A 17643-nucleotide genomic window follows, 5' to 3' on the forward strand; every position below is an offset into this window, starting at 1 on the left:
CCGGGAGAGCGCGGCGCGGCGCGGGGGGCGGGGGCCGGGACCACCTCCCCCTGGCGGGCGGGCGGGCGGGCGGGCGGTGTGCGTGTGAGAGGCGTGTGCGCGTGTGCCGGCGCCGACCTTGCGGAGGGGATGCTGCTGCGTGCGGGGAGCCAGCCGCTCGCCACTTCGGCGGGGTCCTGGCCCGCGCGGGGCGGCGGGAGCTGCGGTCCTGCGAGCCCAGCAGGTACGGACGGGCCGGCCTCCCGCTCGCCGCTCGCCGCCGCCGCCTCTCGCGGGAGGGGGCTCGGCGGGGCTGCGGGAGACCAGGCCGCGGCTTCCGCACCTCCCGGCTTTGTGGCTGGCTTTCCCTTTCGGTCCCTTGCCCGGGCTGCCTGTCTACTCCCGGGCCGCCCGGGGAGTTTCTCTCCCGGCTGGGGCGCGCGCCCGCCGCCGGCGTGTCGGGGGGCCGCCGTGGGGCAGGGGCGCTGGGCGGCTCGGGCTCGCCGCGGGGTCGCCGGGCTCCGGCAGGAGTTGCGGCTGGAGAGGGGAGGGGGCGGCGGCGAGGCCGGCGCGAGGAGGAGTCTCCGGGCCGCCGCGCCAGCCCGCTCCGTCCTCCTCCTCCCGCTGCTCTCCGCATCCACTCCAGGCTCCTTCCGGAGCTGGCACTTCCATTCCCCCCTCCTCCTGGCATGCGAGGCGCTTTGTTCCGTGCAGCGTTGCAGAGGGGTTTTCCCAGGCTCCGCCCTCCACATTCATTCATGTTTTTTCTCCTTGCGACTGTCTTTACGCTTTTTGATCGTGTCCTGGTTTTTTTGTTTTTGTTTTTTTTTTCTTCGCCACCTTGTAGTATGTATTTTCTTTCCCCTGGAAAGAACGGTTGATCACTGGTCCTGGTCCCGCTACGGTGCTGTCGTCTTTGAAAATAACCACTTCTCCACCGCGGATTTAAACGTGGGTTGGACAGCTAGGGACCCAGGGGGGTGGAGGCGGCTAAACCAGGTCGCCCAGAGCTGTTACAGGTTGGGAATTTGCATATTTTACATTTGTGCTCCGGAGCTCGTGGGATCACGTGATCGGCTTACGAGCAGAGTTCACGCTTTAAAAACTTCGTAATATTGGGACCGCTTAAAGGCTTTAGTGTTAATAAGGAGCAGGGCGTTCGTAGCCTTCTTTACGCTCTCTGTGCGGTCAAAGCCTTCTTGAACGCGATAGCCCATGCCTCTATGGTAAAGCAGGAGGGGAGCACTATCTTTTGTAGGTCATTAGCTGGTGCTGCAAGAGGCATCATCCGTCGCTGACCATCGTGTTTCGTATTCTTCCTCTTGCGTTAGATTTTGAATAGTTTATGCTATGCCGACTAACAGCCGTGTTAGAAATAACAGCCGCAAGCACGTTAATTGTAGCCGTCTTTTCCGTAAAGCGTTTTAGCTGAAGTGAAAGCATACATTTCTAAAACCTTATTCTGGGATACACATTCTTTTAGAGGCGTTCTTCCCGGGAATTAATATTTCAGCGTTTTCGTGTGGCAGGCAAAGCTTCTACATTGTTCAGCTTAAGAGTCCTTACAACAGCCCGTCTGAGGTGGATACTGTTTCCTGGTTTTACTGCGTGGGAAATCTGATCTTTTCTGAGAGGTTAGGTACCTTAAAGGAGGTCACACAGTAAGGGGTAAAGCCTGGCCTTGAACCCGGTCTGGTGTGATTCCAAAGTATGTCCTCATGATTTGCTGTGTCATTCATCCCTTTGGGAGGGGTTGGGTAGGTAAGTGTTATCTTCTCTGCGGAAAGGGGCATGGAGTCCTGTGGGGCCACATTCCATAGTTACTGATCTGAGGCAGGTTTCATAATCTCCCCAAAACTTTTTTTTTTTAAAACCTCTGTAAAGTGGATGCATTGGAACCGCTGTCAAGTTGTTCTCTCCCCCAAAACTTGTTTCCTTCCCCCTCTGTAAAATGAATGAATTTTGAGCTGTTGTCTCAGTTGTTAGGATTAAATTAGGTGATAAGTAGAAACGCTGCAGTAAGACAGGTACCCACTAAGTGTTCTCTGTGTTGAGTACAGTAACAGATAGGAGAGATTCGGAACAAAGCATCCTTGGTGAATTGTGTTTGCTTAGTGATTAAACTTCCTTTCACCTGTAGTGCCAATGTAATGGGTTTTGCCTATCAGCATTGTTGCAGGAAGTTAAAGCTGAACTTTTAACTGATTACCGAGAAAGTATCCAATGAAAGAGAAGAGACAGAGGTCGCTGGTTTGGGCAGATGGGTGGTTAAGTTTCAGGCGTGTTCAACTTTTTGACATTGCAACATAATGTCATGGCTCAAGAACCTTGCAACAGAGTTACGAAAAAAAAATCACAAAAGAAATCTTGTAATGTTTTACATCAGTTTACTATTCTGTGTTGGGCAGCATTCATAGAAATCCTCAGTTAAACTTGCCTACTGCCCTTGGGCGGTAGGTTGGACATGCCTGTTCCATCATTACATCTTGGCATGATGCATTTCAGATTGCGTTTGAAAAGGCACGGTGAAGACGGATTAGGTTATGCTGCAGTAACAAGTAATTCCCAGGCTTCAGGGACTTCAGTCAACAAAGGGCTGTTTTTTGTTTAGGCAGCACGATCATATTGTATTCCTGGCAATGCAACTCTTTAGTCACATACACTGTCTGGAACAGTGCCTGGCCTGTGCCAGAGGGGACAGAAAGCTCGGGAAGATCTTGCTTTGATAACTCAGTGCACCAGCATGCAAGGCATGCCTGTAGTCTAGGCAAAGGTCAGTATACAGCTGCTGGTCGAAGGCATGTACAATCCTGCCATGAGCCTGGAAGGGAGGCGTGCCCTCACTGGGGAACAGCCACCATAGCAACTGCGTATTAACTGAGTCAACTGAAATGACATGACCAGAACGTTGGGCTTCCCTTATGAATGGGCTTACGGAGTGTATGCAGCATGACTCGTTGTCACCTTACATCAGCTTTAATTGTACCCAGTGATGTATTTTTAAAGTGAATATTTTTCACTCTTATCTAACCAATGTCTAGTGACTTTTTCCCCTGCCTGTTTTCTGGACAAGAGGGCCTAGAAAGTGGTAGGATGACCCACTGTTATGCCTCATTAAAAGCGAGTGGTGTTTGCAAAGGTTGCCTTCTATTGAGTTAGGGCCAGCACTGCTCCAAGCCCTAACTTCTGAAATATTCGTTTCTTTTGAAGGTAGTGAGATTGACTGCTTTTATCTTTTTCTTTCCAGCACGTGGATTAACTGATGTCTGACGAGTACATGGAGCCAGCCTTTTGTGACCTGCTCTTCCAACAATTTCTAAGAAGAAAAAGGAGCTCTTAAATCTAAGAAAATGCCTCGAACGAAGCAGATTCATCCCAGAAATCTCAGAGGTAAGGCTCTGCGCTCAGTGCTGAAAGGCTTCCGATGACCTCATCATCAGTTGCTTTCTTGGTACCAGCAATGGCTGTGGGTTCCTGAGACAATGATGCTGCTTCATGAACAGCTCCATTTCTCTTCATTCGTCTTTGTCTTATATAGTAACTGTCCCTTACCTGCTTGATGAATTAATTTCACACAATTACAGTTCTGAGATTTCTCTCCTCCTCCTCCTCCTCCTCCTCCTCCTCCTCCTCCTCCTTCTCCTCCTTCTTCTTTTTTTTCAAGGTTGGGCTTCTCTGTGAAGCCTTGGCTGTTCTGGAACTTGTTCTGTAGACTAGGGTGGCCTCAAACTCATAAAGATCTGCCTGCCTCTGCTTCCCAAGTGCTAGAATCAAAGGCAGGGGCCACCACCGCCCAGCGACTTCTCAGGAACTATGGAATCTGAAATGGACAGTTGATGTTTTCTGATAATTGAATCATTGTGCTTTTTATGTTGATTCGAGGAAAAAAAAATTCCCCCCTCTATGTTTTCTCTCTGTGGGAGATTGAATCCTGGGCTTTTATGTTAAGCAGGTGCAGTATCAATGAGCTTTGCCACTACACTCCCATATCTGTTGGAGGTTTATTTCTGTAAGTTGTATCAGGATGAAGAAATGAAGAAAATTGGAATTGACCTTTACAGTTATTTGCAGAAGTCAGAACAAACTGACTTATTTTCAGCAAAGAAGCATTTTGTCAAAATTTGTATATAAGGTCTAGCTTGGACCTGTCATACTAACACTGGAAGGTTAATGTTTTTCCTTAAAGGTAAAGATATTTCGTATTGGGAAAGTGAGCACACTTTACCTTATCTGAGAAACAATTTTTATTGTTTTGATGTGTTTCATTCACTGTGAATAGTGTTATCATTTCCACTTGACTCTAGTATAGAAGGGTGCAGAAGTATTGGACTTCGTGTGATGGCTCAGTTGGTAAAATGCTTGCGGTGCCACCAGCAGGGCCCGAGTTTAGATATCTAGCAGCCGTGTAAGATTGGAGGCAGTAGCACAGGCCTTGCAGTCTCAGTCTGTGGTAAAATGGGAGGTGGAAACAGGGAAAAGCGGAGAAGTTTGCGGGCCAGACATTGTAGTGTACCCAGACACCAAGAGACGCTGTTTCAGACAAGGTGGGAAGTGAGCGCTGACGCCTAAAGTTGTCCTGATACCCACACACCTGGTGTGGCATGTGCAGACCAGTATTCACACACATGAAAAGAAACATATGGATGTATGTGTAGAGATTATGGGAGTGTGAAGCAAAGACTGGCTCAGTCAAATAATCTTAAACAAAATAAAACAACTGTGAAATGGACACATCTCTTAATATTGTACCCACATACAGAGAAATGCACTGTTGGTGGTTCTTTTATACAAATGCGGAGTGCTCATCCCTTCACCCATCTTACATGGTCTAGACTACTGCACACCTGGCTCACGTGGCTTAAGCTATTGCTCCTAGACTGCAAACAGGAAAATGTATTGAGTCTGTAGACAAGGGCTGACTAAGGCTTTTTTTATTCATAAACTCTTTTTATGGAAGAAATTTTTATAAGCTCTTGATTGTATAAGAATATAAAGTATAAAATGGCATTTACTAACACATAATTAAAAAATACTTTGCATGTTTGTATATGCATGTGTGGGTACAGTTACCTCAGAGGCCAGAAGAGGGTGTCGGAGCCCCCGCAGTTACAGGCAGCTGTGAGCTGTCCAGTGTGGGGGCTGGCAACTGAACTGTGATCCTCTGCCAGGTTAGCAAGTCCTCTTAACTACGGAGCCATCTTTCTAGCCCCAGATCATAAAAGTATAAAAAAATTCATTAATTTTACTAATGGTAAAAAGAACATTTGAATACTAAATTCGATATGCTTGTTTAGTTTTAAGGGAAGGAAGTAGGTCGCAGCTGAATATTTGACACAGGAGGATGTAGAGTCTATGTAATATTTTCAGTTCATCGATGCTTTGAAGTGATGGTTTTTGGAGCTGAGAACGCTGGACTACTACATAGTACATAGTACCACTTGGCAGAAGTATGGTTAGGAGTATGTCAGAAATTGTTGGAAATTTTCTGTCTGTCTGTCTGTCTCTCTCTATTTTTTAACAAAAACTTAAGTCAGGAACTGAAACAGCAATTTTTAAAATCAAATATTTTAACGCTAACAACACAAAGGTCAACACTAATTTGATACATACATGCTGTGGTTGAAATATATTAAGTTGTTACATGTTTCTAGAGGAGCAGAAGACTTTTAGCAGTGTATCCTGGCAATCTTTTAGTCTAGTTGTGGGAATCCCAAGGTGTCTCCGGCAGGGTCCCTGAGGGTGTGATGGCCTGTGCCGTAGAAAGTGCACTTGTTTTGTGCCCAAAGCCAAGGCTACAACAAGGCCTGCTGTAGCACCAGTAAGCACTGCTCCTCGCCAGCACCTTGAATTCATTGTACACTTGGTTTTCAATTAATTTTTGGTCTGTGCGTGTTTAGAAATCTTTTACTGTTGCCAGTTTTTTTCAACCCCCATATTCAGTTTTTAGGAATTAAGCAATTTAAGAATCTGAGCTGATGAATTGTAACAGTTTTATTTGTATATCTAAAAAGGGGAAAGAATGGGGTAAAAATGGTACATCCGTCTAAGCCCCTTGCTGTGTGTGGAGTTTGGGGACCTCGAAGCTGCTCTGGGTGAGTGAGAGTGCAGTGGGTGACCCTGATGATCGGGCCTGGGCATGGGGACAAAGGTGTGGTCCCTGTGTGGACCTGTGTGTGGATACTGTATGGTCAGGCTATGCTTACAAAAGCTGTTTTTCATTCAATAATAAATTAACATTAGCATACTAAGCTTACCTTTTCATGTATAAATGAAAAGGAAACTTGACTTTTTGATTCTTGTAATAACAACTAGCACATTCTACAACTGTCTGAAGATACTTTGTTTTCACTCTTAATGCTGTCAGTTTTCTGTTTCTTTGCTTTATGATTCTTTGTTTGATTAAAAACTGAAGGCACACACACTAGCTGAGACGGGGTCAGGAGCACCAGTGGCCCAGTTTTCTGCTTCTACACCTTGTCCCCATGGAAGGTCTTCAGGGATCTTTGCACAGAACTGACTTTCTTGGAGCTGTCACCTCTGTGATGACAGCAGCTCCTGCAGGATCTGTCATGAGGCCCTGCCTTGAGGCCACCCTACGTCCTTGAGTGAGTGTGTGTGTGTGTGCATAAGTACTGCCTACTCTGTAGTATCTGCTTTTGCCTTGCTGCTATGCAGCAGGTTCTCAACTCAATACCTTTGTCCTCCCCGTGTGAATGGTGCTTTTCACTGTGATACTGTTGGGTGCCAGGAGGTCTTCAGTACCGTTGCACTAGGAAAACATACCTTAGGCAAATGCCTTCAAGGTCAGAGATGTCTTGAGCATCAAACAGGTTAGTTGTAAATATTCTTAGGAGAAACATATTTATTTGGCCAGTCATCATAAGGTGATATTTAGACATCCATTTCTTGAGCTATTTTAATCAGTGTTTGTTTCATGCCTGAAAATGCACTAGAACTCTGTGCCGGCGTGGGTAACTCCCCAGGCTCATGGAGGGGCTGATGAGTGCAGTGCAGTTTAGTGAGGTGGGGGTTTAGGTGGGGCATGTTAACTGCAGCATTTGGGAGTCAGATCTCCCAAACTCACGGAGGAACTTGAACATCTCTGCTTCACTCTGTCAGAATCTGAGCTTTCTGAAGAGTGGCCTTCACCCTGTTTACTGCTGCAAGCAGAGACCTCCGGGTATGGATGCTTGCCAAGGTGGGCATTGGGAGGGAGGCCTCCCTTTAGAATTTATTTGTCTAGAGAGAACCATGTTCCACTTTGAGGGCAGCAGACAGGCTAATAGCAGCCTTCACTTAGCCAGCAAGTAGAGGCCCAGAAATTTGTTAATGAATCCTAGTCTGCTGGATTAATTCATGGTTTCCTAGCTTTACAGTTGTGTAAAGTGATAAATATCTGTAGAGTAGTAACCCTGTCTTGATTGGATTCGTGAGTGTGCCTGCACCAGGAGTTACAGCTAGCTCAGGAAGCTCCTAGTGAGGTGACAGTGAAGTGGCCCGTGTTCTGAGGACAAGCCACCCTCACCTTCTCCCTGGGCTTTTTTTCTTGGCCTCTCAGGTGGTAAGGCTTGAGGAACTGGTAACTCCGATGATCTGTGCCAGTCATTTCAGACATGGGGCTGTCCTGTGCTGTACTCATCACTATATACATTTCAGGGCTGTGAAAAACCTGGCTTTGTTGTATCTGAGTCTAAGGTTTCAAGGCCTTGCTTTCTTTAAAATTGGAAGTCAGTGTGCAAAATATGAGATATTAGCCTGTCTAATTTTTACTTTTATTGGTTGCATGCATTAGACTATGAACACCTCAGAAAAGTGAGAGGGACCCCTTCTCACTCTCTGTAAATTAACTATTAAACTATGCCAGGTAGTATTTGGGGCTCTTCAGATGATGGCCATTCTGGACAGGTGGGCTCTCTCAGTGTCCCCACCTCACAGGATAAGGAGCAGTATTCTGAGTCTGGGCAGGAGACTTGGCATAGTTAGGCCTCTATTTCTTCTGTGTCTTGGGAGTGGCCATTAGCCATTCTGGAACTCAGATAAAAAACTTAACGTCTCTGTGCTTTTCTTTCTCCATTTTTGTTCCTTTTGTTTTCTTCCTCTTTCTCTGTATGGAGTCTTTGCCAAAGACTTTACTTCTAGTTTGAGTTTTTTTGTTTTTGTTTTTCCTCTTTGTCAAGGTCCCTGGTCCCTCCACAAACACATGCCAGGTCCTCTTTGCATACATGTCTTTGTCCTCTTGTACTCATCGCCCTTACTATTCTTCACAGCTCTTTGTACCATATGGAAATTAATCAGAGATGATCAAGTATCAAAAAAAGCAATTCCTAACAAAGGTTCAAACTCATAAATTGTTATGAACTTATGTTGAATATAAAATTTCACCATAGGATTCATTTGTAGAGATATCTGCTCTATACTTTAAAAAAATTATTGAAACTTTTTTCCATACAGTATATTATCTTCCTTCATCTTCTTCCAGATCCTCCTTACTACCCAACTTATCCAACTCCACATCTTCTTTCTTTCTTTGGAAAACAAACAGGCAAATCAAATAAACAAACCAGAATAAAACAAAACAGCAAAGGAAAACTAAAGGAAAAGCAGGAGAAATACATATAGGTTTAGAAATACAAAACCCATAAAAACAAAATCAGAAATTATAATAAAAATCAAAAAACAGGTAAGGTTAAAAAATGCCCAGACAAAGCCTTGTGAGACAAAACAAAACAAAAAATCTAAACAAAAAAAAATCCCAAAACCCTATTAAAATCATACCACAAGTTTGATTTTGTGTGCTTCTTCCGCTGGACTTATGCTCCCATACGTGGTTTGTATGACCATTGAGACTCTGCTGCAAAAAACTTGTGGGTTATGTATGGGGCCCTGTGTCTACTTCCTCTCTCCGCACCAGGACCCCATCTGGCTTTGACCTGTGCTGGCCCTCTGCCTGCTCCCGTGGTCTCTTTGAGTTCATATGTGCGTCAGGCCTGTTGTACTGGAAGACAAGATTTTTTGGTGGCTATCCCCACTAACTTTTACAGTCTCTACCTCCTCTTCTGAAGAAGTCCCTGAGCCCTGTGGGAGCTTCCATTTTCTGGGAGACATCCCGTTTAGGACTGAGAGTTCAAGGTCTTTGACTGCACTTTGCCCAGCAGTGTCTGTGTTGGTTCCCATATACTGGCGAAGGAACGTTCTGTCATGGTGGCTGTGCTCCGTACTTCAGATAGCTGGTGAAGGCAGAGCTGGACTTCTCGCCAGGATGTGGAGCTGTGTGGTCTTGTGCAGGTTGTTTTCCTTGTCTGTAAAGTACAGAGAGTGGGTGAAGGCTAGACCACAGGGCTGGAGCATATTAGTCCCGTGCCTGGTGCAGGGTTAGCAAGTGAAGCAGAACAGTCCCACCCGGAACTGGCTGACATCAAACCTCTGGGCTGCAAGTGTTTCACAAGCAGGGGACAGGAGTGCCCATGGAGAACCGTTCAGTGATTGCACCTGGTGCTGCACAGGCCCCTTGTCTGTGCTCCGGGGAGGTCACTCTCGTTCCGACACTGGGAGGCTGAGGATCTAGAAGTGGAGGCCAGTGCAGAAAGCCATCTGGGAAGGGAAGTTGTGCTTACCGCCGCCACTTCCAGTTTCCACGCGAACTCACTCAGTATTTGCTTTTTTTTTAAATTTTTTATTTTGGGGGGGGGGTCATATTAAAAGAGGTAGAACAACATTATTCTCCATCCAGTATTCAGGAAACTGAAAAGCCATACTGAAGTATAAAACATTTCAGCGTGACTCATCACATGGGCTTTGAGTGCTGTGCTGAGGTTTGGACATAGGTGCCGTCTCTGTCCCCTGCTCCACCCAGGGTAGGAAGAGAGACCCAACCTGCTTTTCAGGGTTCTCTGACTAATGAGAACCCTTTCGCTTGTCGTCAGTTCATGAGTCTGCTCCGGTGGTCGTTTTCAGAAAAGCTTCTAACACAAGCGCAGGCGTGCCTTGTTAATGTAAGGGCTGTCTGAGTTCATGAGTGGAATCTGTCTGATTCTAATGATTGTCACGGGGAATTCTGTTCACACGTTGCTTTTCACATTTGAATGTTAGGTCAAGCCATTCTGTGCTGACAGTGAATTATCTGAGAGGCCAGGAATCCGGTGGAGCAAAAAAAAAAAAAAAAAACAAAAAAAACAACAACAACAACAACAAAAAAAAACCCAAAAAAACAAAACAAAAAACCATGGCTTATTTAAATTATTTTTCTGTATTGACTGAAGTAAGTAATAATTTAAAAACCAGTTTTAGATGGTATAGGTGAGAAAACCGTTGGTGTTTTTAGAAGCTGTCATAGGGTTGTTGGTTATTAATATTTACTATTGATTTGTCTTTTAGTTAATCAGCAGTTATTCCTAAACCAGCCTTAGACCCAAATCACCACACAGAGACTGGGATTTATTTAATTAACCTAAAGCACAGTGCTGGGCAATAGTTACTCCATCCTAAACCTCCAAGCACACATAATTTCCTGCCATCAGATTTCACCCTTATACTTGCTTTTAGTCATATCTTAGGTCTGGTCTATCACTCCACGGCATTCCAAGACCTCTCCTCCTGATTCTCTTCTCCTCTTTCACTCACTTCCTTCTCCTCCCCTCTCTGGAACAGGATGCCCCCCTCCCCCATTTTCACTGTTGCACAGCATTGGGGCTGGCTGTTTAATTGACAATATAGAGAACAAATGGTGGCATGTTTACACAAACTTAAGACAGTTAGTGCTTAGAATAAGCATCACCATGCAATGTCTGGTTTGAAACCAGATAGTGGGGTAGAGAAATCAGCATTTGAATGAACAAGGGTACATTCCATATGAATATTATACCAACAGTATAGAAAACCTCCCATTTTGTTTTGCAGATAATTATTCTCCAGTTCATGTTTAGAGTACATTGGTTGCTTTCTGAATGCTTATCAACATTAACCAGATTTTTTTTCTTTTTGAAAGAAAACATAAACTGTAATAATATAATTAACCACAGTAATGACTTTATTTTAGAGCATCTTTGCACAAAATGTGTTGTGCTAAGGTAAAATTTTATCTTACTGTATAGGAGAATAGTAAGCAATGTGAATAAAAACTCCTCTCATGTACAACGGTAGGTAAGCCCTGCAGGTAGAATGTCCAGATTTGAGCAAGTCTGGGCTACTGTTTGTTCTTGAGTCCAGTGGAGGTATTTAATGAATAGATGAAATGCTTTACTTTTCAATTAGTATTTAACATTCAGCAGTGTTCTGCATATTAATTAAGTACACTCTTCTGAATAGTACTACTGTGCCAGTTGCAGTTCATCACCTCATTATAGCTAGAGCTATAGATTGTTCACTGAGCATGAGAACTTGTGGCCACAAAGGGTCATTTCACAAGAATGCTCAGTTCTTTATTCAAGAAGGCCTTTTTGACTGTTAATTATACAGTTGTATAGGATTACTGTATCATCATCACTACCACCATCACCGTCATCACCCCCACCATTATCATCATAATCATCATCATCGAGATATAATCTTACTATGTAGCCCTGGCTTGCCCAGAACTCAATATGAAGAACAGGTGGGATCTGAACTCACAAAGATCTTCCTGCTTCTTCCTACTGAGTGTTAGAATTAAAGGCATGACCGACCCAGGCTGCCCAGCATATTGCATTAATTTTTACTCTTTTCATTGTAAACATTTAACCAAGTTTTGAGTTGGTTCTATGGTGTATTCCATCTAGAGGGTACTGCACTATGTTGCTGTGCAGAGGTATTCAAAGGTAGAAAGCCCTCACAGTATGGTTGGATCCACTCAGAGTCACATATAATTAAATTAGGAGTCCCTAAGTATGGAACACATGGGCTTGACATGTGTAACTACTGGATGTGTCAGGTGCTAGATGAAGAGTTTAAATGCACATGCTGCTTGGAAGTATGCTTCCATCTTTTTGTTTACCACTTTGAGATTTGTCATGAAGAAAACCATAGGACTGGTGTGTAGCTGCCCAATACCTACAATATTCAAGTAAAAGGCTAGACATAAAGTTAGGGCAGAATGTTATAGAAATAAATGAAAAAGAAAACTGGGCTGGGCCCACACCCTGGCACCTGGAAGGTAGTCAATTGCAGAGTTCCTCAAATGGCACGAGTTAGAGTGGGGAGGACCCTGGCTCATGTTTGGCTCATTCAGCCTCATTCTACAGATGAATGGAGAGATGGACACCTATGGGTTTCCTGTAGATGGTGTTTGTGGAGTGTTCTTTCCAATACTTTGGTTTGTTTTTGTTTGGCTTGAGATGGGATGCTGCCATGCTGCCCATGGTGGCCTCAGCTGTGGGTGATGACCCTTGAGTGGCTAAGACACACCACGTGCCTTGCCTCCTGTTGTTTTTATGTTATATGGCTTCGCATAGTTATGGCTGGTGGCAAGGCAGAGGCTGTTCAGATGATGTTCTGCTGTCCAACGTAGCCACCCTTTCCGTAGGTCTGTGTCCAGAGCTCTATGCCAAGTGTTTTTTTTTTTTTTTTCATGTGTACGTGTTTCAATGGAGTAGGTGTATCATTACCACATTTTATAGTTGAAGGAAGTGAGGGGTGGAGAAGTCACCACTTGCCCAGAGTGTCATAGCTGGGATCTCCATAGCCACCTCCTTGGCTTCCAATTTGCACAGTCATACTCACACTGGCTGATGTTGATAGGAGGCAGCTCTTTCCTGATGGGCAAGTTTTTGAGTGCTCACCAGCCATAGACTGGAGCTTGCTAAGAGAATACAAAGCCGAGAGTAGGGAGGTCAGGGTTAGAAGAATTATAAGCTTTTTTCCTTTTAAGTCTTTGCTTGTTGAGAATCCATTTCAGAGTTGTTTGTATATGTGACTGCAAGTTGAATTTGCCACCACAAACAATCCTGGGAATTTCCAAGCTCCTCCTAAGAGTAGCCAATCTGTAAAGACATTTGTGTATGTGGTTTGCTGAATTATGCTCAGTTGGAAGTAAAGTTGGCTTGCCTAAATGTAAGAAGGGCAATATTTAAGTGAAGGTTTCAGCATAAGAGCTTGCATTTCAGAGATGAACCTATTAAATATTTAAGCAAAATGCTAATTGACATTCTAAGCTTTTCCACTGTAGAAATTGAGACAAGCAGACTGTTCACTGCTGCAGGGTCTCTTACACTGCACAGTAGGGAAAGGGGGCATGAAGCACCGTTTGTAGGGATCAGAGTCAGAGAGTTATATTAGTTTTCTATTTTACTTCTTGGTACAGTGAAACAAAACCTAGTTCCTGCCTTCTTGGTGTTCAGTATAGCATGTCTGTAAGTCCTGGAGAAGGCATAGAAGTGATACCACATACCTAACAGCTGCAGTTGAAGATGGTATATGCAGTAGGGCCTCCAGGGGAAAAAGCCAGAAATGACTTCAGTGCCAGAGCAGTGTGGCACCCTTCTCAGAGATGTCCACTCTGGGTTTTTCTTCGGGAGGGGCCTTGACTGAGGAAACAGTTTTGAGACAGATTTTTAAAGAAAGGAAAGACAGACTGGCAGAGGAAATAATTTGTTTAGGCTTTGGTAAAAAGAACGGGGGCTGGGAGTGGTGGCACACACCTGTAATCCCAGCACTCAAGGAGGCAGAGGCAGGTGGATCGATGTGAGTTCGAAGCCAGCCTGGTCTACAAGGTGAGTCCAGGGCAGCCAAGGCTACACAGAGAAACCCTGCCTCCCAAAAACCAAAAAACCAAACAAACAAACTTAAAAAAAAAAAAAAAAAAAAAAAGAAAAGAAAGAATGGGGAAGGGGCACCAGTGTTGGGTCCTGGGAGCATTGGCTTGTTTAGTTAGAGTGAATTTCTTAATGAAGTTGAATTCCAAGGACCCAAAGGGAAAAGATTTCTTAGATTTGGTGTGTATAGTTTCTACTTTTTGGTAATGATGAAATTGTTAAGTTATTATTTTTATGCTGGTAGGGTAGGTGTATTTGAATTTTTAGAAAACAGTAGAGGCCAGATGTTGGCATATACTGTGAAGTTAAAACAAAAACAAAGGGACTCTGAACTTCCATGTAGGGCCAGTGTGGTTTGCTGCTACCCAGGGAAGAAGGTGGAAGGTTAAAAGATGGACACAATCTTGTAAAAAACATTAGAAAACAACCTGCAAACGGACAAGACAGCAGAAGTGTATTACTTCGGTCTCCTGTTTGTGAGCAAGGCATGTACTGGCCAAGATTGAGCACGTAGAAGGCAATCCTGGATCATTCTTGTGTGGTTGTCATTTTGGAGCAGTGGGTCGGGAAACTGCTGGTTAAATCCAGACTCTGTCAGCTTCGGAGGTTAATGTTACGTTAAAACATCCTTGTGTCTGTTGGCACATTTTTCTGTCTAGGGCCATTTTCGTTGGGTGGTGGCAGGGATGAGAATGTGTGTGTGAATCAGGAACCGTTAACGTGATGTTTCCTTCTCTGACAGCAAGAGCCCACCCTCAAGTGTGGTGTCAGCAAACGGCCACATTGACTTCCATTGCTCAGAAGTCTCTCTGTGGACTTCTGTGGCCCTGCTCTGATGTGTTGGCATCGTGTGACCTTTAACACGCTCTGCCCTGTGTTTTGGGAAATTGTTATAATTCAAGACATACAGATTGTGGTACTCAGACATGAAAGTCCAAACATCGGTGCACGTGTATGACAGCGAACATAGCCCACGTTCAGCTGACTCATGCGAGGGCACATGTCACTTTCTAGGAGGGTTTAGATGCCATGTTTCACTTTCTAGATGCTGATGGTTTCATTGGATGGTCTGTGCTTTGATGGGGTAGTGTCTAGTATGTGATGAGTTCCACATTCAGCGTTCATATGACATCTTGGAGGAGCTTGATTTTGCACTAACTGTGGATTTGATGATAAGCTGTTTCACAGGAAAGTTACCTCTTCCGGTCTCCAGGTAGCGAAGTCACTGCCTCTGCCACACCACTGTGGCGTGTGTATATTGTGTGAGTTTTGCTGAAGTGTAATATGTAGTCAGTAAAGTCCAATATATGCGCCCAATTCAGTTAACCTAGTGAGTTTATAGAATGCGCAGCCTTTCGCACAGTCTAGTTTTGTGTACGCACCCCCCGCCATGTCCTTCTGTCATTGGCAATTGGACCTCATCCCCAGCTCCAGCCTAGATAACTGCTGCTCTCTCTCCTGCTCTACCATGGCCTTCTCTAGAGACCAGATAAAGGGAATCATAAGAGACTTTCCCTTCCCTATGTGTTTGACTCGTATGTGGATAATTTATTTGAGATTCTTCACTAGGATTTTGTTGCCTTCTGTTGTGAAGTAGTATTGTTTTATACACAGCCTGCTTGAGCATGCGTGAGCTGGTGGTCACCAGTGTGGTTGATGTCTCTGTCAGCAGTCTCAAATCCGCAAGCCTAGTGGGATTTAACCTTCGCTTTCCCTGATACTGCTCTAGCTCATTCTTCGGGCTACCATTAGATGAATTTTTTTCCTGTTCTCTAGCTTTCTGCTTATGTAAGCCGAGTCAGGCCCGATTCTGCGGCCGCTCTGTTATACCCAGTAGAGGCTCTTTAGCCTCATGTTCGTCAGTTGTTGCATTTGTGTCTGCGCTGTTTCATTTCTGTTTACTCTGTGCATTTATTCCTCTGCACTTTATTGTTGTCTGTTGGTGCTTGTTTTGATTTCCGTTTTTATGGTCTTAGTGATTATTCTAGAGAGCATCTTCGTGCATCCTTGTCTGGGAAGAGCGGAAACCGAACTCTGGTAGAAGGCAGAAACTTTGCCCCAGTCTCCTTTCACCCTCTGCTGCCCTCATTATCAGTGTCTGAGCTGTGTGTCATAAAGCCAGCTGGGCAGGGTGAAATGAGTGCTGTCTGCAGTCTGCTTTTAAAAGCGTCTTAAAATAAATGAAAAGTCAGGTCTGTGTTTATCTTTACAGTGGCCATTCTTGGCACTCTTCTGTGGACTCAGGCTGTTGTCTTGTGTCCCTTCAACTTACAGGTCTTTCCACGGTGAGGGCTGTCCCCCCTGTTCCCCATTCATATCCTTTGTGACCTTTTGTCACCTCCATCCTTCCTCATGCATCGCTCCTCAGACCCCATTTTCTCTCATCGCTCATCAGTTGTCCCTTGGTATATGAGGGAGACTCTTCTCAGGACGCTGCAGATGTGGAGCCCAGGAGAGGAAATGACACGCCTGCACGTGCCGTCCTGTTTCCTTGTTTATCTGCAGATTGCCTGTAGTACCTAACACAACCTAAGTGCTCTGTAAATAGTTGTTAGACTGTCCTGTTTGGAGAGTAACAGTAAGAAAACAGTTTGTGTGCCCCAGTGTCATAGAGCTGCTGATCACTTGTGAGTGAGCACAGAGGTCCCACGGTCCTGTGCGGGAGGATCTCAGAGGATAAGTTAGTGTTGGCCCTTATCTTCCACCTTTACTGAGCCAGGGTCTTTGCTATTGGCAAGCGCACTGTTTTCGGCAGGCTAGCTGGATGGTGGGATTCCAGGGACTCCTGTCTCTGTCTCCCGTGTCACCCTAGGAGTACTGGGGTGACAGACTTGTGCCATTGCTGTTGTTGGCTTTAGGGTGTTCTTGGGACAGGAAGTTAGGTCTTTAGACTTGTGAGGAAAGAGAGAACTGAGCTCCTGATTAGCCCTGTGTTCAGTATTTGTTTATGTTTTGCTTTCTTAGTCTTTCCTTGAAAAGCCCAGGTTCTGAGGGGTCACACTGTGTTTTGTGTTTGGCCCAAGATCAGTTCATAAAGGCGCCATTGTCCTCAGATAGCTCCATGAAAACCAGGGGTACCGTTGAATTACCTGTAGTTCAGACACTCACCTGCCTTGGCTTTTGCTTCCAGTTAGACTGTCTGGCATCTTTGCATGTGCCCACGGGAGCCCCGTCAGTAAGGGCTGCCTAGGTTACCTGTACTGTCTGCTGTTCACGCGCAGCCTCGGGTGGACCACGGAGAGTTTATTCAGCACACCTTGGTTGCCTCCCCTCCCAGAGCCTGTGTGAATTCTTGGGAATCCTGTCCGAGCTGGGTAGGACCTCCCCCTCAAGCACAGCCTCTGGCCTTCCAAGTTCACTTGCCTGTGGCAGTGCCACTCACCTGACCGTGTTCCCTGTCCGGTAGGCTTGGCAGTAGCAGTGGACTTGCTGGTTTTACAGCTTGCCCTGCGTTGAACTGTGGCACTGACTGAGCTGATGTTAAGGGGCTGGGAGCAGTCTTGGGAAAGAGCACCACAGGCCCCCTGCTGAGCTGATCTTACCCAAGAGGGCTGCACTCAGGGGCGTGCATCTAAGTTGGCAGATGACTGTGTGGATTTCAGAAGTTGAGGGATTGCTTGGCTGGGACCAGCTTATCCTCCTGGTTGTGTTTCAGGAGGGCATTGTTTATGGTTGTGTTTGTGACCTTACTTTATCTGTGCTGTGTTAGCCATGTGAACGAACCAGACAGCCCCCTGGCATCTTGAACCTTAAGAGCGTGAGCCACGCACAGTGTGTGCTAATAAGCTTCTTGATAAAGGCTCCTTGCAGAACCCCAATCCATCAGCAGAGACCCTACATGCTGTGTGAACGATTTAAATAATGGGGTGAATGTGCTTCAAGATACTTGTAGGCATTATGGATATTTAAAATCCATACTCACAATACTAGTATTAGCCCA

General features: G+C 45.2%; 1 protein-coding gene across 2 annotated transcripts in view; it reads left to right on the plus strand.

The window, feature by feature from the left end:
• Hivep1 (HIVEP zinc finger 1) overlaps window positions 1-17643 on the plus strand; it is a 130162-nt gene that overhangs the window by 3036 nt on the left and 109483 nt on the right. Inside the window, exons 1-2 of one of the 2 annotated variants that reach the window (XM_055595125.1) lie at window positions 208-223; window positions 3227-3369. In XM_055595125.1, the coding sequence (XP_055451100.1) occupies window positions 3330-3369 (40 nt within the window). In that variant the 5' untranslated portion in view covers window positions 208-223; window positions 3227-3329. Of the gene's footprint in view, window positions 1-207; window positions 224-3226; window positions 3370-17643 lie in introns of those variants that run through there. The other variant, XM_055595124.1, reaches the window with a different exon arrangement.

The sequence above is a fragment of the Psammomys obesus genome, unplaced genomic scaffold, assembly GCF_907164565.1.
Source record: "Psammomys obesus unplaced genomic scaffold, mPsaObe1.curated_primary_1811, whole genome shotgun sequence".
NCBI lineage: Eukaryota > Metazoa > Chordata > Mammalia > Rodentia > Muridae > Psammomys > Psammomys obesus.